The sequence below is a fragment of the Melospiza georgiana genome, chromosome 3 (genome assembly GCF_028018845.1).
Source record: "Melospiza georgiana isolate bMelGeo1 chromosome 3, bMelGeo1.pri, whole genome shotgun sequence".
Taxonomy (NCBI): domain Eukaryota; kingdom Metazoa; phylum Chordata; class Aves; order Passeriformes; family Passerellidae; genus Melospiza; species Melospiza georgiana.
Window position 1 is genome coordinate 33,114,162 of NC_080432.1, and position 26,743 is coordinate 33,140,904.

Genomic DNA, 26,743 nt, shown 5'->3' on the forward strand with positions numbered 1-26,743 from the left:
TCAGAAAGTATTCATACAAACACGCATGGAAGTTTTATTCACATTTATAGAGGCCATAAGAATCACATTTAAAAAATAGTACTAAAAAGTACTAAAATAGTACTAAAAAGCCTACCATTGAGTAACAGATAAACAATCAATATTTGATTAAAATATAGTCAAATGACATGAAAAGCAAATATGGTATCATAGAAAATTCAGCATAAAATTCCTGTAAAAATCCACTCACATGATTTTAAGAATTAGCTTGTAATTTGATCTTTAGATATCAAAGTGATGCTGAATTCTTTGAGCCTTTTGAAGTGGATGGGCTCTGAGGAAACTCAGTATTTTGCAGGAATGAACAGAGGAAACAAGGATAAGTTTTGTGTGCTCAAATGTGTTCTTCTGACCAAGCATCACACAATTTTGTAGTCACGGCATACAGGACAAGGAGTTAATGCACAGGTACTGATAAAGACAATTAAATGGAAATAGAAAAACTGACCTAGTAATAAGGCATATGTGTTATCAGAACTTTTATTTTTTTAAAACTCAAGTTCTTTCACCCACAGAAATGCTAACAGGATTTAAAATATGTTATCTTCCATTTAATGCCTATCCTGCACTTCTGAAGTCACGGATCAGTCAAGGATACCTAACACTGAGGATGATGAACAACAGTGATGAACCAGATACATTTATTGTTGTGACGGGAAAAAAAAGAGATAAATTTTACACTTTTTTCCTTTTTTAGTGTTAAGCTCATTTACAAATGTGTAATAAATAAATGTGATTCTGAGTATTTCACTTGATGACTCTGATTTTGTATTCTAAATTATTTATACTAAATAAAATACAGTTTTTTTCAGAAATTATTACTTTAAGATAAAACTTTTTTTTTTAATTCATTTTTGATAATTCTTGGAAGCCATATTGCCTAAAGTTCAAGCAAAATCAATTAAAACTACTTCAGACACAGTATCCATCACAAAAAGAGTATTTTATGGAATATTTAGTCAACATACGGCTGCATATTTGCTGAAATGCATTTATTGACTACTTTTCATGTGTCTCCAGGACAAATATAATGCTGTATATTTGCTGAAATACATTTATTGACTACTTTCCATGTGTCTCCAGGACAATTACAGTATTTGCCCAGTGCTGGAGTAAGTTTTTCCAAACTTTTCGAAGAGAGCAATTGATGAAAACAGTGTTTCAAAGTCCTAAAAAAAGAGAGAAAAAAATTATGTTAGGCTTCGGTGGGTTTGGCTTTTTTAAAAGATATTTTAGAGTTCTAAATATTGTCTTCTAGTTACATTTCATTATATAGATAGAATACAAATTATGCAAAATAGTGAATATTAAATATACAGTTTTTACATTATATGAATATTGCCTTGAAGAGGAGCAAAAGAATGGATTTAATTGAAAGCAAATATGTATTTCAAACTCTCAGCAACTAGAAGAACTGCAGAAATTTCCTGCTCTAGAAATTATATTTGCAAAATATAATGGTATACATGGTATACAAAAGTTTATTCTCTTCCCTGGAAACCAGGCAGGTTAAAGAAAGCACATTAGTCTTGCTATATTTAAACTTTTCTACCCTGGTTAACTTTGAAATAGAGGTATTAAAACAGCTCTGTAGAAAATATTTTCAAAAAATTTATATCTATTAATTAAGCACTAGTTGCAACAAATTGTTTAGGAGAAGCAGGGTGATTCCTGAACATGTTTTTTCCCCCAAGGTAAATTTCTTGCTTATTACATTCAATGTTTTAGTGCAAATGTTTGAAAATCTAAATTGAATAAGGGAAACACAAGTGAAGCTGTGCCTTAAGAGTACAACATAAATTCAGCCAACAAACAAGATAGTAAAACAGTGTTCTAAATCATATTTTGATTTGTCTACTTAGTAAAAAATACTCATGGTAAATGATTAGCAAGTTCATGGTATTTAAGATAAAGGTATTAAAACCTTCTTAATAAAATTATTTCCTTGAACCTGAAGTACTGAGGATAGTATAACAATAGAAAATACTTGGTTTGCTTTAAAATTGTTTTTACTTTTAGAAAAATGCCACAGCTGAACTCTCAGCATTCTAGGATCTGATTATTCATTTTTAAGGAGTTGTTCTGAATATTTTGTACTGTTTTCTATTGCCAACATGTAGCTCTGTGAAAGTGGAAGAAATTGAAGCATCTTCATGGAATGTCTGAGGCCATGAGTTAAAGAAAGGGAAAAGTTTTATCTTTTCAACACATTTCCCAATCTGAAAGGTTTCATTTCATCTCTAAAAGAGAATAATTTAGTTTTTTTAAGGACATGAAACAGAATTATCATTCCCTGGACAATTTGGATTTTGCTACTTCACAGAGCACAGTTCAGCTGTATAGAGCACCTCTGACTTCGAGTAAGCTTCATGCAAACACTGACTGTGCCCACCTGCCTTTCATCTGCATTGCACTTTACCAAACTGAGAACATATAATTTCTTAAATCTCACACTTAAATTTGTTTACTATGATTCCTCCAAATTTCTGGTGCATAAATCTTAAAATAGCAAGGTAGGCCTACATTCAAAATTAAATAATTAAATAATCCGTGTGGGGTGTGAAAGTGAGTATCCCATTCCTAAAGGATTCACAAGATTTACTTTTTAATGCTTCTCTATGCCTTATACTGGCCAATTTTTTATTCAGCAGAAATAGCCTATTTGCATATTTTGATATTAAACTTTTAGAATGGCACAATATTCTAAATTTCAGTGTCTATTCAGCATCACAAGCACCTTCTTACCATAGGAAACTTTGTCCATATAATTATTCTAATAAATATTATAGTATCTCCAATACAACTGCAAATTGTTTCCTTCTAAAGCAAAGCTAGTTATATTTAATTCAGTAAATTAACCAGACTAATTCTGTTCATGGGAAAGGAAAAATCAACAAACCAGCTCTAGTTGCTGAGAAAGCAAGCAGATAATCCAGCAATAATTTAGGATTAAGCAGTAATTCAGAGCAGAACATGGTATCTATTATTTTTAAAACAGAAAGTATCTCATTAATTTACATGCAGGACAGTTACATACAGGTTAACAAATTGTGAACAGTTTAGCAAGTGGTGAGCTTTGGGTGAGACAGGGAAATCAGTGAAACCTGTGCAGCCCCTATCAGGATAAAATCAGGAATGGGAAGGCTGAGCATGGCAGAGATCTTTATTTGCTGGAGCAGACGGCTTTTGCTATTAGGATTCCTGGCCAAACAAAAACAATTGGCTGCCAAAATTAGCTCCTTGGGACGATTTAGGAGCCTTTGAAGTGAACAGTGGTTTTGAGCTGGAACTAAGCCCAGGTCCAGCTTCAAACTCAAATCAAAATGACAAAGAGGAAATTTCTTGTGCCACACACCCCCTCAGTGTAAGATTACTTTGGTTTGGCAGCTGTACTGTTTATCTTGTTATTTAAAACTATTCCACTAGATACTCACAACTGAGCATTTAAACAACTGGCTCTGATTATGACGACAGCAGTTATGTTTGACCACATTTAGGGAACATTACAGAGTCTGGTGGATAAACAAAAGCATTCTTGTCTTTAGAGTTACATTAATTAAAGAAATTTAGGAAGTATACTAGGTAAAAATTGCATAGCACGCATTTAAATTCTAAATATATTTTGGGAAAAAGATCTTGTTTCTTCTTTTCTGTATTTGAAGATAAAGATCTTAATCAGATTTCAACAGAGAAATAAAATAAGGCCTGAAATCACCACCTGGCCTTGCAAGATCTTCCTCACATCACAAAGGGAAAGGAATTAGAGGCCAGGTTCTTACGTCCATCTAATGTAATGGTGAAATGACCACTGAAAACATGAAGAGAAGCACAGTGATGCACTACTCATTGATTCTGATGGGAATCATCTTGAATTTAGGCTGTTTGGTACATAGCATAGAAGTTATGAAGCTATGTAAATAATCCTTTTGAAGAACACAGGTTGTGAATGGAGAAAAACAGGCTTTGTCAAAATTATTTTCACCATAAGTTCCTCTCTGCTGGTAGTTGGAATGAACAGACTTACAAATATGAATTCACACATATTGGTGAGCTCAGTCTATAGTTTTGCTCTTGGGAGCACAGGAGCATAGAGCTGAGCTTTATGGAATTTTTCCACAATGCATTCTTAAATCATACCATATAACTCTCAGGATCAGAGAGCTGAAATTCTCAACACTGAGAACTACTTTGAAGTTCCCAAACAAAGTTGATGTAACACTTCCTTTTTAAATTTGTCCAGCTTTGACTCTTTTCACTCTAGTAAATTGTAAGTGACTCAAGTTCAGCTGACAGAGCTTCACAAGACCCTTTCAATGTATTATATACTTGAGCTTGTGAGCTCATCACTTCGAAACAATGGAGTCAGAAAAGGTGGCATAAAGCCACCAAAGATTTGTCTCAATCAGCACTCTGATGTCATAGATTAGACTTGCCAAATGGTTACATAGTCTATATTTGGAATGTTATTAAAGCAAATTCCAAAGACATTTTTCATCTGACTATGCAGACTTACATAAATACAGATCACGTACAAATGCTGGCAAATGAACAAGACCTTGTAGACCTTCAGATTGGTTTGGAGGCCCTTGAAAATGACTTCTGTGATATTCTAGAAACAAATTTGTACTAACAGTGTTTCTTTCCAAGCAATTTTGAGAGTACTGTACAATATCCTGTAATATAAAAATGCAGTTAAAAATGAGATAGGAATTATCATTGAGTATCTTCTTGGAAATTTAATGAAGTAGAAAGTAGCTGCCTCAGACAAAAGCAAGAACAGACAAACAGCAGTAGCAGATTGACTGTCAGATTCTAAGGCCAGAGAGCACTCTTATTACCATTTATTCTGAGGTCCTGCATACACACTTCAGGGTAATTTCACTTATCAAATCTCTCAAGTCCATAATAATTATGAAACTGTTAAGTGTGTGATAAACTTGGAAAAATAAGTGTACAATAAACTCATATTATCTGGCTTACAGGATAGGATAGTTTTTCCTTTCTCTGTAATGACAAAACTTGTGTTTGCTGAACAAGCAAAGATTTGGTTGCATGAATTGAGACTAAATTTGTGTTAGGCTATACAAATATAGAACTCCTTCATGGGTTAGTAGAAGCAACTTGTGCAGAAGTTTCAAATATAAATTGCATAATGACAAGTATTCTCTGAAATATATAACATTCCATCAACAGCAGATATTCAGAGCAGTGATTCCTCTTCTGAGTCAATCGAAAAACACTAAAGGGACAGTGTATAAATGCATTTATCTCAACCATGGCACCATGTTATCTCAACCAAGGCAAACCAATCCATGAAAAGTTTGCATCTGAGAAAAACTTTTTTGTAGTGCTGGAATTGTATCTGTTGCTCTTATAGAGACATTAGGCCTCTTCTGTTCTGCTCTTTATAGAATACCTATTCTGAAAGTAAATTCTGTTAGGAATTAATGGCAGAAGGAATAACTGAAAAACAGGCACAGCTGCTGGAATCATAATTCTATCTTCGTGCTACTGGGGAGCAAAACCAGGAAACAATACTTTGAAACTAATATCCACAAGTACACACCAAGACCTTATAGGATGGGAAATTCTGTACAAATGTCCCTGCAGCAGGAATGTTCTTAGTGTAGGGTAAGTCATTGAGCAATCCTGCTTTCCCACAAAGTCAAGAGACATCTCATGTGCACAGCTCCTTTGGAAACCAGGCAGTACTGCCAAGTGTCACTGCTCAGCTCTTGTCCACAACCCCACCTGCTAAACACTAAGTGGTCATATTTAAGAGTTACCTATGATCCTAATGCTTGTAATAGTCAAATAAAGTTTTAAATGGAGCTGTCATAGTAAGCCTCCTGATCTGCTAATATCCACAGAGGTCTCTAACAAGGAAGCAAACCAGAAACAGCAAGCTGTTAGACAAGTAAAGTGTTGATTCAGCTAACTTTTATTCTCAGCAAATTTATCAATACTGGTTAACAATACTTCCAACTAGTACAGGGCCCTCTGACATGATAAAATGAGTGTAACAACCCATTCTGTCAATACAACACAAATGTCATTTCAAGTACTCAAAACCCACTAAGCTACCCTAAAAAGATTGATTTATCTGCTCCAGTGTTTCTTTGGGGCAAACTTTTCTCACAACTGAAACCAATTAGTGGGCCTGGCACTTGTAGTGCAAAATGTAGGTCAGCATCAAGTAATAAAAAAGTATTGACTTTTCTCTGTCTGTAAGCAGCATGAAAGGGGTGCCATGGCCTTGTCGTATATGAAAAGAGCTCCATTAATTTCACTTATTTCAACCAGGCCTGTCAAATACTAATGCTTCTATTGCACTTTTCACACAAAGTACATTGACACCAATCCTGGCCCCAGTGTAACAAGTTTACAATATTTCAGTCAGTGAAAGGGGTACTATAATTTTTAATTCCCTGTTGTACATTTAGTCCCTTTAAGCAGCACTGCTCATAAGACTTACTAAGAGATATGAGCTGGGACATTAATAACAGCTTCACACTACTTCCCATGGGCAACAGAACCTATTTCTTGGGCACAGCTTAAACAGCTAATTAGCCATTAAGTTCAGGACACAGTTGTTTGGCATAACTCTGTTTCTGTGGCTGGTGAGCACAGACTGCCAATTTTACTTTCTGCTGTGAAGAAAAAAACCCAAAATCTAGGAAGAGGTCTTCCATGACTTGAGGCCATAAAATTGAAAAGCTAATGTGTTAACCAATTGGGTCAACCAGCCCCTTCATACACGAGATAATAACAAACGCCTGGAGCATGCCTTAGGGACTGGATCTCACTGTGTCAGCACAGGGGAATTGACTCCCAGGGAAAACCCTATCAGGGCTCTGCCCCACAGCTGACAAGTGACCACTGCTGTGATGAAGGGAGTAGAACTGCACCTTTCCCTATTCAGCTGACCAACACCATGCAGAGGAGGAGAAGGAGGAACTAAGCTCTGCCTCCTCCTTCAACTGTCCACTACTGCTACCAGGATGAAAATCTCTACATTTTGCTCCTTCTGGTAGGAGCAATAAAGTTTTCATGGAAGCATACATGCGTTTCTCCATATTGTGGATAGACACAGCAAAGGTCAAACTGACTCAAAATGCTATGATCCTGTTTCCCTCTAGTCTCTACAATTTGTCTTCTAACACTGATTTTTCTTTTTTTCAAGTGAAGTTTTATGGTTCTTGTTGACAAGCTTGAGGGCTCTGAGTGTGATGTCTAACTCATTCCCTAATTACCTCCTGCAAATGCAAACATCACCACCAACAATAAAACTCTTTGATTTAAAAAGACTGGGTGACTATGGTAAAAGGCAATTTTCTACTTGCTTTAATGACTTTGTAAGCCTTACCCTTTGAATCAACTTGCTATTAGATCTTAAAATAAAATGATATTGTATAGCCGTCATAAAAGGCAAATGTATAACCTTCTGTGTTACACTTACATCAGGCAAGTTTCTTTCTATTTGTTAGTTTTAGTCTTTTATTGACATTATGATAATGTGTTGTAAAAAAGAATCAGGAAATTATGTTCACAGTAGGAAATTTAACAACACCGTTTTAATATCCTATCTTCCAAACAGAAAGAGAAAACATTAATTGCTATTTAATTTATGTAACAAACATTTCATTATTTTTACCCTTAATTTTTCATGGATATTTATAACTGTCACTGACTCTTACATGTTTTTATTTTATGAATTAAAAATGAGGAAGCCAAACTCAAACAGTGCTTGCTAGAAATTGTGAAAGATTTCTAATGATGGCTCATGAGTTCGAAAAACCACTGACTTGATAATCACATAGGTTTAAATGCTTTTTTGTGGGATGTGTCAACTATGAGCAGCACAGCCACGTGTGCTCCCTTGGGACGGCCAAACATGGAAATTATAACTCCATTCCTCCCTTTCTGGAGTATTGGAGAAAGGAGTGTTCTGCTGCTCATCTGTGCTCACTGAAGTTTCCTTTCATTGCTCTGCATCTAAATTGTGCTAATTTGTGCTTTGGAGATAGTCGGAGGCAACTGACAATCAAGCTCTAAAACTTCTTGTCCTCATCTGTGCAAGGTAGGAGAGGATGCGTTCTAGGCTTGAGAAGAGCCTATTTTAGCTCCTGCATGGTTAGAAGCAGTTCGGAGAAAGGAACAAAAGTGTATCCCCTTTCATAGCTGCACAAATTAAGCTATGACATGTCAGAAAATAATGATGCTCTTCAAAATGCAATAGTTTAAGCCACTGTACAAGGAAAGCACAACTATTCCTAAACAAGTAAGATATTCTGTGATAGCCATGTTCATTAAGGACTACCAATGTGTCAACCCTTAACGTCCTTTCTCACAAGCAAATTATCTCTGGGATCCAATGAAGTTCTGTGTAAGGAAGGACAAAGGAAAAGAGAGGAAGGACTTGGTCCAGTAAATTATTTTTTCCTGTAAGTATTGCCTCTGTAAAATTAACCTGGGATCTGAAACTAGGCTGTCCTTTTTGTCATGTGTAATATAACCAGCAATGAAGATTTGTGGTCCAAATTTGCATTTGTTACATTTACTTAGTACCCTGCAGTCATTGTGGTTGCCCAAGGGGAAGGAAGGGTGGAATTCCCAGCTGTACCCTCTACGTTCATTTATTCCATTTATTAATGAACTGCAAGCCAAGGCACTGTCTGGTTCTTCCTCTCAAACAGGGACTAGCTTTGCAATGCTTTAGAAAGAAATGCAGTCTCCCTTATAAATAAATGTTCAGTTAATTAATTTCTTTAAGTGTATAAAGCTAACCTACAGAAGAAGAAGTCGCCTTGATGTAGACACTTTCCAGGTACTTTGAGACCTGTTCAGAGTCAGTTTCAACATTACAAGTATAGTTTCCTGCACAAAGATACAGTGCATGCTCTACCATACTTTAGGCAATGTTATAAAACAATATCACCCAAATTCTATTCTGAATGTCTGTATATAAACCAAAATTGCCAAAGATGATACTCTATTTTTTCACTATGTAGCCTTTTTTTTACAAGTAAATTAAATTAAGAAACCAATGTGAGTTTCCCTGCAAGCTATTTCATACTTGGATACCCTTGAACTTTACTGAATCTGGGCTAAAAAACAAATGTGCAGTTGAAATAGTTCAGTAAGTATTCAGAATCCCAAGAGGCGTTTATTTGCTATTGTCATGCAAATATCTACCTCTTACAGTGTATTTTAACAAAATATCTCTGAAGAGGGGAGTAGAAGTTCATCTTAATCTATTTAAGATTTATAAATAACATTGTCAAGAACAAAAACACTCTAATAAGAAATATATAGGCCTTTAAAGAAGTTGTTAAATCTGAGGTGGAGCCTAACACACATTCCTGTGTACAAAAAACCCACAGACTTAAAAAGCATCTGATGAAAAAAGTAAAGGACATATTCTTACGACAGTATTTTTTAAACCAGCTTCTTGTCCTGTCCATCACACACACTCCACTAGCAACAAGACTTGCATGAGAAACTACTGCACTTAGGGATGAACATCTTGACTTAGGCCATTTGTAAGCTGCCCCCTTCATTGTCTAATCTGTTCAACTACCACATTCTCTTTTCAGCTGAAAATAAGCCAGTGCCAAGTGTTCACTGCCAAGAAAAACTCAGAACCACTTTTAACCTGCTAGACTAAAGCCAGAAAATATTTAACCTGCCAAGATCAAGCTGCAACTCTACATAACTTGACAAAATCATGCCACCAGGAGTTAAGGAGGAAAAATTCTGAGTTGAAATCCTCAAATGAAAGTATTTTTTATCTTATTTGGCTTCTGATATGTGACAAAACCAGTACTTCAGCTAGACTTAATCTGGTTTCCCATGGTTCTGGATGACACTTTCTAACCTGATTATTTTCTGTGATTAAATTACTAGATATGCAGATCAAAGGAGAACAGTGGATGATGCTGTCTGGCTGAGCTTTAACAAGGCTTTCAACACAATGTCTCAGTGAATCCTTTTAACCAAGCTGGTAAATTATAGTCTAGATGTGCAGACTAATAGATGTAATTGCTGCCTGGAGTCTCAGATTCAAAGGGTAGCAATAAATGGCTTCTCCTCAACTGGACCTGGGTACCAACATATTTCCTCAGGTGCTGTCTTGGGGCCTATCTTAATATCTCCCTCAGAGACCTGGAGGTGGACATGGAATGCACTCTCCTCAGGTTCCTGGATCACACAGCGTAATGGGTGCCATGGAGACACTGGAGGGCTGTCACTCAGAGCGATGCAGACAGGCTGGAGGAATGGCCTGACAGAACCCTACAAAACACAGGATGGACAAATTCACCTGGCACAGACTCATCCTGGAGGAAAGCAGGCTGGAGGCTCACACCCTGGGCAGCAGCTCTGCAGAAAAGGAGCTGCTGGTCCTTGTGGGCGAATGGCTAAACATGAGTCAGCAGTGTGTCCTAGCACTGATGAAAGCTAAAGAGAAAACCAGCTTTTCTCCTCCAGAAATACAAGCTACCTTCAGAAGAGATAGAAATTATCAAACATGAATATTGCCTCATTTTGCAGGAAGCTTACTTTGCAGATGGGCTAACACTAGAGAAACTACTCATCTCCCATCCAGTGTTTACACATGCTCTCATTAATCAATAAAATGGGAACAAAAGCTTTTAGACTAATACCTATTGCTATTTTTTCTGTCTGTATTTACTCTTATATGATAACATATCTTCTTTATGCGTCATGTTTTCAGTGGCACTTTTTCTTCTATGTAAATCCACCAGTTCTTTGATACAGTTCAGGAACAGCATCACCTACAGTGATTACTCACTCCGGTGCCGCAGACTTGTTTTGGCATTGACGTGAAGTGAGTTTGGACAAACTTGCTGACTAGAAGCTTTGGGGAGAAGAACAGCTACTATTTATAGCCAAACATTGCTACAGATTAAACATTATACAGAAAAAATTACATGGATTACACTTATTGGCACAAATTTTAAAAATAGCTTGCTGAACAATTCAAAAACTAAATCCGCGCTGCCTTGGTTCTGACATGAATATATGTTACGTGGACATTAAATGCAACAACTTGTGCAGCAACAGTCTGTGGGGTGCATAAGCAAAAGTTTGTTTCATTTTTCAGCTGGATAACTTCGGAACTAGATTCAACTGTGCTGGCCATGCTGAGGAAAGAATTTAGCCTGAGACTTTAATATCTATGCCTTTAATGTCTATACAGAACTTTGAATGTATAGCTGAGTATGATTATATCTTATAAGTGAAGAGGAACTGGGAATTTTTACAATGTTATATATGCTAATTTATTCATTGACAATGTAGTAGCAATGTAAGTTATACTGTAAAGTTTCCCATACTTCTCTGAGGACTTCAGATTTGAACTGAAATGTGGAAATTCTTTAAATAGCAACACATTTTGGCCTTCCTTTTGCCAAAGGCTTGGGCATCTGCAAAAACTACAAATCATGCCAAACCCTTTGAGTGATATATGAAGGACCACAATCCACTAGGAAATAAGCTAAGACGAAGTCATTCATTTCATTTAGATCTTTCAGTGGGATTTGAACCATCCAGCCCACAAACCATGTCTCAGGAGATTGCAGTGTACATCCAGCCCACAGTAATAATGATTCATATACATATATGTGTATATGCTTTATTGCTACCTTTAGCTGGATTAAAAGCAATATATCAAATTTTATATTTCTGCTTCTTTTATTAGCTTTCTAGCACTTGATCAGCTGATAGAGGCAATAATGAGATGTTTTTTTATAAACTGGAGTTTGTAAGTCCTGTCCTGAGAATGTAATATTTCAAAAAATAGCCTAAGCTTTGGGGAAAAAACCAATTACAGAAACAGCATTAAAAATGCCAAGCACTGGGCAGAAGCAATTCTGGATCAGTTTAAAAAAGTGATTGATGAAACTCTAATCTGAGCTGAAGGAACAGTTTCACGACAAGCTGTGACCATTCCACACACTTCATTAGCTGCCATAATTAGCCTGGTGTTTCAATTTGTTAGAACTGGTGGGGACAATTTTACTCAGAATGCAAACATCAAAAAACAGAGTGCCTCAGACTTCAGAAGAGGCTGATGAGAAGCTTTTCTAGTCTTTGTTAACTAAAAGATTAATTACAGCTGATGGGAGGCTGTATTCTGATTGTCACTCTGTCTATGTGCATTACTTTTAGCATTAGAAGAAAGACATGGTTGACACTACACTGCTCAATCAAGCAGCTTTGCATTAGTGCACAAAGTCTGTCAATATGCAATGTTTTTATTATTTCTCCTTTTCCTTCCCCCCGCCCTCTAAGTTTAAGGCTCTCACATCTAACAAGTTATTCTTTAAAAGAGCAGGGTGTTTGGTTGGTACATGCTGCCATTCCTTAACATGACTACAGGTGAGAAATCCTGACATGTCTCAAAGCTATAAGCCAGGAATATTATTACTTTTTATTACCACAATCAGAATGTAAATACCTTCTCAAATAATCTCATTATGAGAAAAAAACCCAGGACAGTTGTGAAACTGGTACCGTGTGCTTCAGCCTTTGTACCCTACCCCTCTACCTCAGGTGTGGTTACCTCTGTACATTAACTCATCAAAGCTTGTAAGGTTGTTTATATGGATGTGAAGTTCGAATTTGAACTCCAAAGGTTAGTCCTGAATAATTCCATAACTTTCATTCTAGAACATTAACACATGGCAAATCACCTACTCATAAAAACACTCCTCATGTGGATATGCCTTTTACTTTTCCTACAAGTATTATCAACAAAAGCCGTAACAGAAGAAATAATACAGCTTATCATGGTAGAATATCCTTTTAACCTGAGTTGGTAAAGGGCATGTTGAACCCAGCTCTTCATTGCATTAAATGAATAAGCACTGAAGTGTATTACAAAGTGGATATCATTCCATGATTTAAAATGGGGCAAATTAGTCCAGAATTGATTCATAATATAAATTTTGAAGAAATAAGCAGTAAAATCTTACGTCAAACCATTAAGACAACAAACAGTCTGTGCTACTTCCCATGTCTCATTCATTCCAACATAACAGCACAAAGCTGTTATTGTGGTTTTTCCTGTACAAGGAATGCAGGTTCCTCTAAAATCCATTTTTATGCCCTGAAGTCCTACTGCGCTGAGAATAATGTACTTTTGCTCCCTAGAGAGAGCATCAAAACAAACAAAAAACGCACAAACTTACAGACTTTCTTTCAACCTGGGCCCATATCTGGCATAATATCTTAGAACACCAGTAGGTGTTATTAGCATTTAAATTATAAAACTATACAATCATAATGAGTCAGTGTAGCAAAATCTCTAATTCAGACATCATTTCAACAGTCTGAATTCCTATGTGAACCTGTTGCAAGAAAGTCATCCAAATATGTGTCTCTCATCTTAGACCACAATTTTCAAACTCACCAGCAATGTATGTTTAAAGATGAGATTTTACAAGTCAACTTTTCTGAGAAAATAGGTAACACCATTTTTCCTAGAACATTCTGTCTGAATGGCATGAATTTACATGTTGATTATGTTCATTATGGGTCAGATCCTTATCTCATGCCAATTGGCCCAGCTCCATGGATGTATCCCAGTTGTGCTAGGGCTGAGGACCAGCTCTCAAACCTGAAGCTTTCAACAGTTGTATGGCCCACGTAATTCTCAGAGGATTGTGAAAAGCTTTTGGCTACTCTAATTTCAACTCCATTTAATAAGCACAAACAAGGTCTTGGTGAATATTATCAAATAATAAGTAGCTTGCTTTTGCAGATAAATTCCATAAAGAATTTTAAGTGATTTCAAAATATAGCCTTTTTAATTCAATAATTTGGCAAATTGAATTGAGTTGAAATACATTATGTTTGACATACATATAAAAAAACTACTTAATTCCAAGAATACTGAACAGTCTATGCAAAACTGATATGAAAAGGCAAGGGCATGGAATTCCCTTTAGTTTAGTGTATGGATTTTGAACTCCAACAAACAAAATCATATCCAAACAGTCAACACCTAAAACCAATATGAATAAATTAGGCGTAACCCCAGTATCTACTGTTTCTAGATTAACTGATTTTTTTGTAATTTGAAGTTGTGCCACAAATTATTGTAATGCACACTAAGCATATATTGAAGGAATTGGGCAAGATACTCTATTTCTAAAGTGTTTCTGATTAAATAAGAGGCTTTAAAACGTTTAAGCAATGTGTACAATGGGAATTATTTATAAAGCCTAAACATACATACATCTCACTCACAGAAATACTGGTTAAAGTTAACTCTTACTAAAAATGCGAGGTTTTCTTTTATACCACTAAATGCAAGTTACATTATTAAATGAGGAAGGTAGGCAAAGCAAGACATTTATCATCCAACAGACAAATGACAGAGGATTGCTAGTTAGACAGTATAATAAGTGCCATCTAATTTTCCCCTTCGAATAAATTTATTCTTCAAAGCCTTGGATCATCATCAAGGGACTGCATCTGCCCGCTGAGAAATTACAGAACTGAAAATCAGGTTTTATAAAATATTCAACTAGTTGCCCACAAACCCTTATAAATAACCACTAGAATGGATTTGATTAGACTAGTGGTGACAGTATCTCTTCCTATGCAAATAATTGAATGGTTTGACTCTTCTCAGATACTACTTTGTTGCATTACTTCAAAATCAGACCTAGGTCTGTTACTATGCAATGTTTATATTATTATTTATTATTTTTTTATCATTACAAAATGATATACATCCGACCCTGTGACTCATCAGCAACCACTAGAAAGTTTTTCCAGCTTCCAGTTATGCACAGATTCTTTTCTGCATTTAGTTGAACATTAGCCAAGGGTACATTCTGCATGTTTTTATTTGCTTCACAGTGTTTGCCATCTTTCTACAACCAAGAATATAATTTGAAAGCTCAATGATAGTTAATAATAATTATTAATTTTATATCAATAATAGCATTTTTCAAAAGCAACACAACAGTGGTGATTTTAAGGATTTTCTCAAAGGAAACAATCTACAACTCAGAACCTTTCCAGTGAGAGCTCTGAAAGTGATCTTCACAACAAAATGTAATTCTGTAAATAAGTCAGAGTCACAAGGAACCTGGAAAGATCATTATGTAAACTGTCAGAAGTAGGAATTGTCGTTTGCTTTCCAGAAAAATTAAATGGGCGCATCTCATAAGAGAGACTTCATTCTAGCCTGTGAATGAGAGGTAGTCTGCTGTTCCCATTTTTGAACATGGCACACTCCCACTTCTGCTTTCCTCAATACCTTTCCTTCTCAACAGTACATTATGACATTTACAAAAAAAATTAAAAAGAGAAAGAGATCAGAAGTAGAAGTTGCAAAACTGACTTTAAGATACTTTTTGTTACCCAGTTTCAAGGACCGCCTGCTTATTAAGTTCTTCTGTGATATTAAATTGGGCAACACTGCTCTTTTTCTGTACTATCTAATCAGAGAGCCAAACACCTGAGCTCCACAGAGCTCACAGCTCTAAAGAGTAATGCTGTTGAGGGAATCAACCTATGTGGAGGAAGGTAATCACTATTTACAGCAGCATTCTGGCTCCAAGTGGTTCTTCTGAGAGCAGAAAATATATGTTCAGGGTAGAACAGACAGACTTTTCATTTATAGTACAGTATATATTGTTATTGGACCAGATAATTAGATTTAAATTATTTGTTTTGGTTCAGAACTCAGAATACCAAAAGAAAAGTGAGAGAAATCAGTGTTTTGTTGGAAGCAGATAGTTGATAACTCAAACTAAGGGTCCACTTGGAGCATCTGAATAGATACCTCAACACATGCCAGCAGTAATAACCATACAGGAGCCATGTCATGGGCTGGGGGCCACTGGAGTGCATCCCACTTTGGCAACAACCCTTATTATCCCTGACATGGCTCATAAGGAAACGAGGACTGGGACAAGCAAACTCTTAAAGCCCATCTAATAATTCCCTTCTGGCTGCCACATTGTGTGAGATCTGTATTGCCTAGGAAAACACACTGAGGTTGGCTGGAGAACTAGGAATCTGATATTCCAAATATGTGCTAGCATTTCTTGTGTACATTAGTAACTCCTGTCACAAAGCACACTGGTAAATATGGCCTTTAAAGTTTTAAAAGGTAATAAAGCTGACAGTTCAGATGCACATTCATTAGCCAGTACCACACCATACTAGAAAATGTTCTTGGATAATAGCTTTTTCTAATTAAAATGAAAACAAGCAAATTCCTTTGATAAAATGAAGTCACAGTCTGAGCAAGAAAGAATTTAAGACTTCACACAAATCATACCTATGATCTCAAGTCAAATGACTGGGAGGTTAGAAAAATGGAGTTAAGGTGGAATTTAAGTAAATTTCAGTATAGACAGGGATGGAAAAGCAAAAATAGTGTATCAAAAATTCTGCCTCATAATGAAATCATCCACTAGACATGACTGTTTTATGTGTTGGCCTTACAAGAGATAAAACTAATTTTCAAACAGACAAAATCTCTTTCCCCCACTGTAAGAATTTTTTTCTGTTTTCTCTATTAAGTCAGATTGAAAACCTGTCAGTTTTTGGACAAAGAGCCAAATTTATGCCTAGTGTAAAGCAATGAAACTATACTTTTCATTATACTTATGTTGTAACATTCTTTATATAAATTCTGGCTTGGAATATATAGTCATTTTTATCTGTTATATGTGTCATGATTTAATTAAATACTTCTGCAACTTCATGCAATCACAGTTGAAGGCAATCACTGTTCAACAAAATCGACTGAAGTTGTTGATTGTGCCTTTATCTACCCTGGCTGAATCTGAGCCTGTAATTCACTGCCTCTGGTGACAAAATGGAAGAGATATAATTTATACATGGAACAACTATTGCCTGCTCTAATGGCTACACAGTACAGTGTGAAAATGCCAGCAGTGTTGACCACACTCCTGCTTCCATTGCTCCACCAGAAGTAGAATTGTGTTGGTGGTGAATTACAAGAGCTGTGTTTCCTAGCCCAGGCAAGGCCATGATAATCAGAATTATTTGAAGTTAATATTTGATTAATGCTGGCAATATTCTATAAGTGGTTTCCACTAGACAACATCTAATTATTTAATTATTTCCCATTATTAATGGAATGAAACAATTCAAAACAAACAGCTAGAATGAATGTTTTGTTGGAAGCTCATAAACATCAATTCATACATGTAGAAATCTTACTAAAATTATATCAAGCTGTCCTGTTGAACTTGAAAGGCATATTTTATCCCAATCAATGCCTAAAAGTAAAATTATCTATAACTAAGGCATGTTTCTCTGCTGTACAGTTCAGCTGTAATGATCCCCACACACTGCACTTGCACATCAATTATGATAATCATAATCACGGTCGTTAAGCTGAATGTTCATTATTATCAGGATGCTGGTGACAGCAGATTCAATCACTGGCTGCAATGGGCAGGCAGGCACAGTCCCACCCAAGTTTCTGCAGACAGCGTTGTGCCACATTAAATCTACGATGTGTTCCACATCCCACTCCATTCCAAAAGCTGTAGACGGTAAAGGTCAACTTTATGTTCTGTGCAATATGCTTAGGTTCTCTAAATTAATTCTTTGCAGTCCTGGGTATTTTTATGCTTTGTAGATAATAAAATCCTGTTTCGGGCCAAAATGCCTGTGCAAATAATGAAACTGTGATTCACTTGTACTGTAATTCACCTATAATAAGGCATCAGAGGGAAGAATCTATCAGAATGGAACACCTTAAACTATCACTTCCTGATTTTTACAAATAAGAAAACATTAAATGCTGTCATTAAAGTCAGTTTTCTAAAATGCATATGCAAACTAATTCCAATACCGATTAAAGACTGTAAGCTATTATTTCTGCCTCAGCAAATATGAACATATGTGAGTGTTTTGATAGCTGAAAGACAATAGTTAGTGTATTTGATCCCTTGGCTGTCCATCTACACTGGAACCTATCATTGTAGATTAAAGTCCTAATGACTAGCAAATTTTTTATATTGAAGCTTCTTACATAAATCCTATCAGAGGCATTCCAATGTATTTAGTTAGATGGTGTAAAACTTAAAATATATAAGCAGTTTTATGTTTTAAACTGATTTACTGAGGAAACGAACTAGATTCAGTTTCACTAAAGGGATAGTATTTCCATTCCTTGTTCATTTATAATGAAGAATTAGAACAGAACACTTTTTCCCTTAACTCAAACTTCTTTGAAATGTAAACTGAGTGAGATAAAAATTTTCAGATTATAACTAGATGAAAAAAAACTACTAACTTTTCCTCACATAGATATGGTAATTATTATGTTTAGAGGAAGCCTATGCTAATATCCTTTCATTTTCTGGAAGAAATGTAACAAGGTAATATTTTTCATTGTTGTTCATTTTGCTTCTAAAGTAATTATATAATTTACATACTAATCTTTTTGTGACTTGAATTAAATTGCATAGTTATAAACACATGAAAACCTCTGGAAAATACAACTAGGATGTGCTCGTGCACACACACACACACACAAAGAAATTTTCTGTATTTAATATTAAAAAAGCCACCCAATAACGACATTAAATAATACCTCAGCAGCTCAGACAGGTCACTGATCAACTGACCACTGACTTGACTCCTAGGAAGACCTTACACAGCCTTACCAGCAACAACACAAGAAACTTGTGTAGCATAAGACTGTCAGAAACTGAACAGATACCATGGCAGTGTTATCAGTTATTCAGGTTGTAATAGAGGCTGCATCCACAAAGATATAACCTTGTGGTAAACTCAAAAGAGGGTTACGTTCAGTAGACAAGCTATTAAGCAAAAATCCTTTTTGTTTTCTACTATTTTTTACATGCCTGCCAGTCTTGTGATTCATTAGAACAGATAATTTTGTTCATAGCATTGATATAGGCAAAGGTTTCATAGAGTTTAGAAATAAAAAAGTGACACAGAGTTCTGTCAAATTTAACAATTAGGAAAGCATGACCTCACACCTGCCTATAGGCCTTTGTCCATTAAACTGCCATGAGGAGCTTGAGGTTTTGAGGTTCTTTTTTGGATTTTGTCCTGATAATAATGACCCATTAAAGAATTAGGTATGTCATAAATAGCCCTTTACTCCTCTTATCTCTCTGCTGGGGCAAGGGGCCCCTAATGGAAGCTTCATATTGATTTAGAATTGGGGTTGGAATGCTCTGTGTCATGTTGGGTTAATGTATACAGCTATTCACCACCAGAGATTTAGGTTGGTATCTATCCAAGATCACAAGTAAAGTGAGTTTTTTAGCTAAGTCCATGGTTTATATATGTGGGATATGATATACAGTATAAATATCGTCATCTGAGCCTGAGCAAGAACTGCTATGAACTGGAAAACAGTCTTTACAGGACATACAAGTACCAGAAATAAGACATGTAGATAGTTTTTATGTATCATACTTATACTGTGGGACTTCAGCCAGCCATATCTTCCACTCCTTGACTTTAAAATTCAGAAATATTTTTGTTTGATTTTTGATGTTTTATTTGCAAGGAGATACAGTTAATGCATGTTGAAATACCAAAACTTTACTCTGAGCTCATTTTTAAACCTTAAAGTTTTGAGGAAAAAATCTTTTCAAAATGTTCATTTTCAAACTAAGATTCCTTGCAACTTTTTGTATATTTACAAAGGTTAAACTTCTCTCAAGGAAATAATTAATTATATCTTACAAAATTCCATAATTGTTTAGGTAGGAAGAGACCTCTTGAGATGACCCTCTATCGCCCCCCTACTCAGCTAGAGAAGGTTGCCTACACCATGGATATATCCAAAGATAAAGATTATCCAACCTCTTTGGGCAACTTGTGCCAGTCCTCTGTCACCCACACAGAAAAAGAAGAATAAAAAAAAATAGTGTTTTCTTGTGTTCAGATGGAATTTCATGCACTTCACTTGTGTTCATTGACTCTTGTCAGTGGACACTATGGAGTCTGAGAGAAGTTTGGGGTCCTGTTCTTCCTTTGCTCTTATCAGGTGTTTATGCACTTCAATAGGATTTCCCCTGTGCCTTCTCTTTTCCAGACTGAAGTGTTCCATCTGTCTCAGCCTCTGCTCCTACAAAAGATGCTCCAGTCCCCTAACTGTATGGGTAGAGAGTGCAGCACAGAGCCAAAGTCCATTACCCTTTTTGTACTCAGAAATTTTAAAGTGAGATTAAGATACCTAATACAAATAGGAGTAATGCAAACACTACACAAACACATGTTCCTAGAAAAATTACCTCTTACAGCACTACAAAACCAGACATATATGAGATGATCCTGACAAAGCAGGCAATTTACCAAGGTCTTCTTAAAATTAAAAACACCTATTCACAAGTTTTAACATTTTCCCAAAGAATGTAAGCACTAAAATATCGTGCTGTTTTAATCAGGTTTTCCTATAATTTCCTGAAGTTTATCCTAATGTGTAAGATCAAATAGACAACCTCTCTTAAATCAGAAAAGGCAATTCAAGCAGAATGAAACTTAGGAAAATGCATGTAACTGAAGCTTTACTTAATCAGAGTCTGTCTTAAATCCTGATCTTGTAGGACCAACAGTTGTTGAATTTCCTCAAATTGAATTTACCAGAGAGTCAAGGAAATTTCACATCTCATCACAGCTCTAACTACATGATTTTATAACATGATAGAAAGAATCCTGTTGGACTCCATGATCACTGGATCATACTGAAATTCACTTAGTTCTAATAAAATATCAATGTAAAAAAGTAAATAAATTCTTGACTTTGCAGTGACTTACCTTGTCTGCTATCCACTTCTTAGGATATACTTCTCTGAAATATTTAGTTCCATAAGCTTCTTGGCCATATTTGCCTGATGTAAAAAGTGATGGCTCATACTTCTCATGATTTTTATGATATGAAGAAAATGGCAGAAACCTGAAATTCAAGAATATTTTAGAATCAGTTATGCTCTTCTCTAGATGCCACAGGATTCATGTAAATCAGTTCTGCAGGTGTACATATGCTCCTGATATTTTTCACTATCTTCTTAATGTTCCCTCTCAGTATTGTGAGAGGATTACTGCAATTTCTCCTCTAGCCTTTTGTGGCATAAATTTGGAGCAAAGAGACAGTGAGTTTCAACAGGATAAAATGAAGAGTTTGTGCACAAGGATCTAACTTGGTTCACTTGCATGAGTAGATTATTACTTTGTGTGTATCTGCACGGACAGCTGGTGGGATGTGTGCAGGACGACCGGGGGCCCCTTAGCTGGGAGGTGCCTGCTGATGCCTCAGGTCCTAGCAGAGAGTGCAGCCTGTGCCAGCTGCACTCCCCGTGCACGGGAACAGACATCACCTCTGGAGACAGGCATCCTTGCTTTGTCATAGCCAAAGATAAATAAACCATATTCTCATTAGCAAAAGAGAAACTTGCTCGTATTTGTAAGCCACCAAACAGAGAAATCGTTTCTTCAGAATTCACAGACTGTGTACTTTACTCTTAAGTTATAATTATGTCCTAATTAGCAATCTTTTTGGGCCAGGTTCTTTCATTTTTGATAATAATGATGATGGACTTGCTGCTTAGATAGTGCCAGTGAGCAGTACAGCTCCAGCTACCTGCTGGATGGGGTTTTCAGATGAATGTCCCTAACTTCTAGGGACAACCACAGGGTTTTTGGGTAGGTTCCACAGCAAAATGTATGAAGGAAAGTGAAAAAACATCTTATATATAGAAGATCTGCAAGACACCCTACAAACACATCTAAGTTCCATCTATTTCAGTTTCCAGGAGAGTCATGAGAGCAAACAAGTACATGTTACTATAAAGCAAAACACTGGAAATGAAGTTTATCATTGCTGGTATTCTGAAAAAAATCAACAAGTGTTCTTAATTTTAGAAGTGCAGGAAAAAATAATTCTTGATAAAATTAGAAAGATATGCTTCAGAAGTCAAAAATATCCCTTTTAAATCCTATGACAAGAAGTGCAGTTAATTAGAACCCTTCCTCAGCTGAACGCTTTTCACAATCCAGAGTCCCCATAAGAGTTAGGTAAACAAAGTTTTTATAAAAATGAGGATTAAAATACTCTTCTTTGTCTCTCAGCTGATACAGATGCAGAAAACTATTTATTTTGATTAACTGATTTATCAACAACTGTTTGAGTGGTTTTAAAAATTATTTTTCTTTCTTTCCACCCCATAAAAAGAAATGGTTTGAGAATCTGTCCAGCTGTATCAACTTCTTCTACCACGTACCACAAACAAATGCCATGTAAAGTTAGTGAAAGGAAAACCCTGAGTTAGCAGACTTTTAAATAATAAAAAGCTATAGTAGCATGTGTATACCCATGGGAAAGGACACCCTCACACAAGACAGATTAGGGTACTTGTAATGCTAATTTGCACATGGGATGGACATCACACACACACAAAAATTAATGTGGCCCCAGTGTCCCAGAGAATACATCGAAGGTGCTGTGAGCCGGCTGCTCCACTTGCAGTTTTTATCACTTCTGAATTGCATTTTAATAGTACATTTTTCTTTTGTTCAGACATGAAAGAAAATTGGCTTTCTCAGGGGATTGGATAGCTGAGAAGACAAGGCTTGCAGTTTTGGGATTTACCCATATATGCACAGAATTTAGTTGAGCCAGAGCATTCATAATTTAATATGAATACCATGTCTGTAAAATGCATTACAGACAAAATAATTTAAATCTTAAGGAAAGTAGAAGTAAATTATTATCATTTTCCTAAAATAAAAAATTCTACATAGAGGTTTTGATTTTACTGTGAATCAGTTAAACTTTGTCTTTTGGCAAAAAAATTCTCAGAGTAATATGGGTTCTATGATTCAAAAAAAACCACCCCAAAATTACCACTTTGAGACATAAAAAGCAGTATTTTCTTTTAAATGAAAGAAAAAAATATAATAGAGGATAAGGGTATCAAGTAGAAGCTTTTTCTTCTGTTTACAGTTCTGCTCTCAGAGTCAGGGGGCAAATCCTTAAAGTGATGATTCTCTAACAACATGCTTGTAAATTCAGTGTCTGCTTAAAGTAAGTGAGAATTTACCTTATGTGAATAAGTAATTAAAAGAATTACAACAATTTTTTGTCTTAAGTAGGGTAACCAAATTAATGGGAGTGATACCAAAGTCATTATATCCCCTCAACCAATAATAATAACAAGAAGTAATAGCACTGCAAAACACTTCAGTAATGTTATTATGTTCTGTACCTCTTTGTATACACCTGATACAGCTTGTCCCAAAATTAATGACAGTGTGTGCTCTGAAAGTGACAGAAGAGAGTGATGGAAGAAGAACATTAAATTCAGAGCAGGATACCATTATCAACTGTACAAGTTTAGATTTCCATGGTTTAGATTTCAAAACATTCACTCATTATTCCTACATCTAGTTTTCAGCTTTTCCTTGTGATTTAAGTGTAAATTCAGAAATTCTTCAATGTTTTCAGTTAACATGACAGAGACAGAAGTACCAATCAAAGAAGAATTACATTCTGTATTGATGTTTTATTGGGCTATAAGAAAAAGTCAGTATAAGCTGAGACTTCTCAAAAGATGACTCAATGGAAGGTGAACTTTCCCTAAATAAATATATTGAAAAATGAAAAATTATTTCATATCAGCCTGAATGAGAAATATGTAAAAGAATACAATCAAAATGAGGAAAGGGTTGGAACCAAAAATGAGAAACTACAAATGGCAGTATTACTCATACATAACCTGAGAAGGATCAGGACCAAGGCTGGCTGTGCCACTGGTGATGAAGGCCAGCTGCACTGCTGCCAGGACCCCAACCTAATTAGCCTAAAAAGACTTAGAAGGCTTCACTTAGTAGCCAAACCAGGACCTGACAGCTGCTAGAGGCATTTAAATTTCAAAGACACTACAGATATTTGTTGCTAACAAAAATAAAAATGCTTTTATCTCTCATCCTGTCCTGGACCTTCCTTCTACTTTTAATTTCATCTTTCTAAACCTTTTTTCCCCTTACATGTTTACACTCCCCCTCCACAATTTTTGTTCCTACATTCCTCACCTACCATTTCTCCCCTTCAGTCTGCCTCTTTTATTGCAATCTCTCTTACTACTTGGACAGGAGATGGAAAAGGCCTTTTACATGCTGAAGGTTTTTGAACTGTGTTGACAGAGATGACAGGAGCAGCAGCAGGAACTGGTTTCTGGTGTCTGTGGCAGTGCGAGAGGAGCACAGCAGTGCAAGCAGGAAGGAGAATTTCCCAGGTCCATCACTGACCACTGGGCAACAGTGTCCCAGTGATATATGGAACCTACCAATAGGACAAAGGACAGAGGCAGTGACTTTTTATTGAAATATAAATGGTCACAAAAAAACGGAGTGGTCCCTCAGCATGTTCTCTGAATCTGCCCAAGAGGCAAAATCCCAGCAGTCTAGTGGAGCAAGCAGGTAATCCCGATCCCAGAAAAGCTTCAAAACATTCCCAGGGTTCTGAGAAAGATCTGCCAGATCTACTGCTGGACTGCCACACATGCTGCACTGCCAGGGCACAGTTAGAAATATAAAACAGAGTATTGTTACATGGCTTTTCAAACTTTTACATTTGTATGTACTGTACATTTTTGTAATTTAGTCGGAAAAATGCCAGCAAAGTATTAGCTCTATGACATTGCTAAATTTTTATCTAAAGTGTTTTTATACAATACCAATTCAATTCTTTGTTGTTTTGATTTAATTCAAATTCATCTCGCTTTGAAGAATACCATGAACAATTAGCTCCAAACAAGCCATGCTTCTCTATCAGGAATCTGTGAATGTTTTATCTTCTTCTTTTTCTTTAATAAAACATGACATTAATTTTAAGCTTTAAAAATTTTATTGTATACATGAAGTAATTTTTTCATCAAATCCAATCTTTTCACCTTGGGAACAAAGAAGGAAGCATAATGGTTTTCCATAGCAAAACAACTGCAGCAGGGCAGACATTATTTAGTTTATAATGCATGTATATTAAAATCAAAGTGTTAGATACAAGAATAAAGATGGGGAATATTTTATTTAGCATATCTAGTGACATTATCTTTAGTGTACTCGTTTTGCCATGAGAAGCCTATTTGGGTGTCTTAGTACAAATATTGTTTCTGGTAATATACTAAATGCACGGTTTATTGAAAATGTATCAATCACTTTGATTGTAACATCAGTAAATCTAAAAATTCTCTGGCCATTTTTATTTAACACCTGTCTGCGATAATGTAATGTGGCAAATAAAAGCACAGCCTAGTTCCTGTAGGAAGTAAAAGAGATCTCTCCTGCAGCAAATTCCGGAACTTCTTAATTATACACAGACTTATTATCTGCATTCCCAGTGTTATAAAGTACCAGAACTTCATTAGAAAAATTAAGATGGAAAAATGAAGGCGCTACTTTGTAAATTTCCAGTGGAAATTAGCTGGAAGAAGCAGAGGAATACTGGATCAAAAGAGGGTAATCATGCTTAACTGTGCCCTAGAGCACCCGCATGTATAATACGATTTGCACAGTAACTACCTCTCCCATTACTGCTTGTTTGGAGTATTCTGTGTTAATGGGGTTAGCTAATTTAGTATTTTAACTTAAAAAGACTCTGCTGATTAATAAATGTTGCACACTGTGCTAGTAATTAAAATAAATGGAAGAGTTACAAATAGAAGTTGAATTGTTAAGAAAACATTATCTGAAAATATATGATAATCCCTGTTTATCATAATACAGTAACAGTCCGGAAAATATGCAAATTGCTGAAGTTGCAAAGCATATGACAAAGTAAGTATACTTTGAAAAAAGTTTTCAGATGTGCTGTGTTTGCATGACAAAAAATGTAGTAGCCATTTTCACTGCAGCCAAGTCAGAGATACAGTAAAAGATTTTATAACTCTAGAAATTAAAAGATTTTTTAAAAACTCTAAACCTTGAAGTGGCTTGTATTTTAAATTTTCCTGCAATTAATACCAGGCAGCTTATAACATTGGTGCTCTCCAAGTACAGAGCTTATTTAGGTCACTAATTTCTCTGCAAGTGTATCTGTTCTGCCCAGCACAGGGCAGCACAACAGCACCTCAGCTGCTCTAAAGAAATCCACAGTCTTGCTGGAAATAAGTCCATGAGGAGCTGGGTGCTGCTGTATTCACACAGCATGGGAGAGGCAGGATGTGCAAACCTTGCTGCACACCAGTGGGCCAGTGTGACCAGGACCCGGCTGTGCATCTTCAGTACAGCACTGAGCACAGACACAGCCAGAAGCTGAGGTCATGTTTCTGATGTCACACCAGAAGCCTACAATAAATTAGGAAACCTAAGCCTTACACTCTTGCTATCACCACACTGCATTTTGTTCTGATGTTTGCTGACTTCAAAAAGATGTTTAATAGTATACTTCGAAGTATGAGGCATATTATATGAGACAGATTTCATCAAAGTTAATGAAAATAATTTACATTTTTGTTCTCTGGAAAATTAGGCCAGCATGCGCCTGCACACAACTGAGGAAAGAACTTTTTAAGCTTCATCTAAATCTGCTGGATCCAGCAGTTGTTGTGTCAGACTAAACACTATATTAAGTGGCCATCCCAAAGGAATGCAACTGTCATTCTTATCCAAGTGGAGGGGGAAATCACTTCATTTGTATGAA

General features: G+C 36.0%; 1 protein-coding gene across 1 annotated transcript in view; it reads right to left on the bottom strand.

Annotated features, from left to right (window-relative positions):
• Nucleotides 1-503: 503 nt before the first annotated feature.
• The window catches only part of SPATA17 (spermatogenesis associated 17), an 87,067-nt gene continuing 60,827 nt past the window's right edge, over nucleotides 504-26,743 (bottom strand). The window contains exons 9-10 of the mRNA XM_058020993.1: nucleotides 20,863-21,001; nucleotides 504-1,208 (exon numbers count right to left, since the gene is read on the bottom strand). Of these exons, the coding sequence (XP_057876976.1) occupies nucleotides 1,128-1,208; nucleotides 20,863-21,001 (220 nt within the window). The 3' untranslated portion in view covers nucleotides 504-1,127. The remainder of the gene's footprint in view (nucleotides 1,209-20,862; nucleotides 21,002-26,743) is intronic.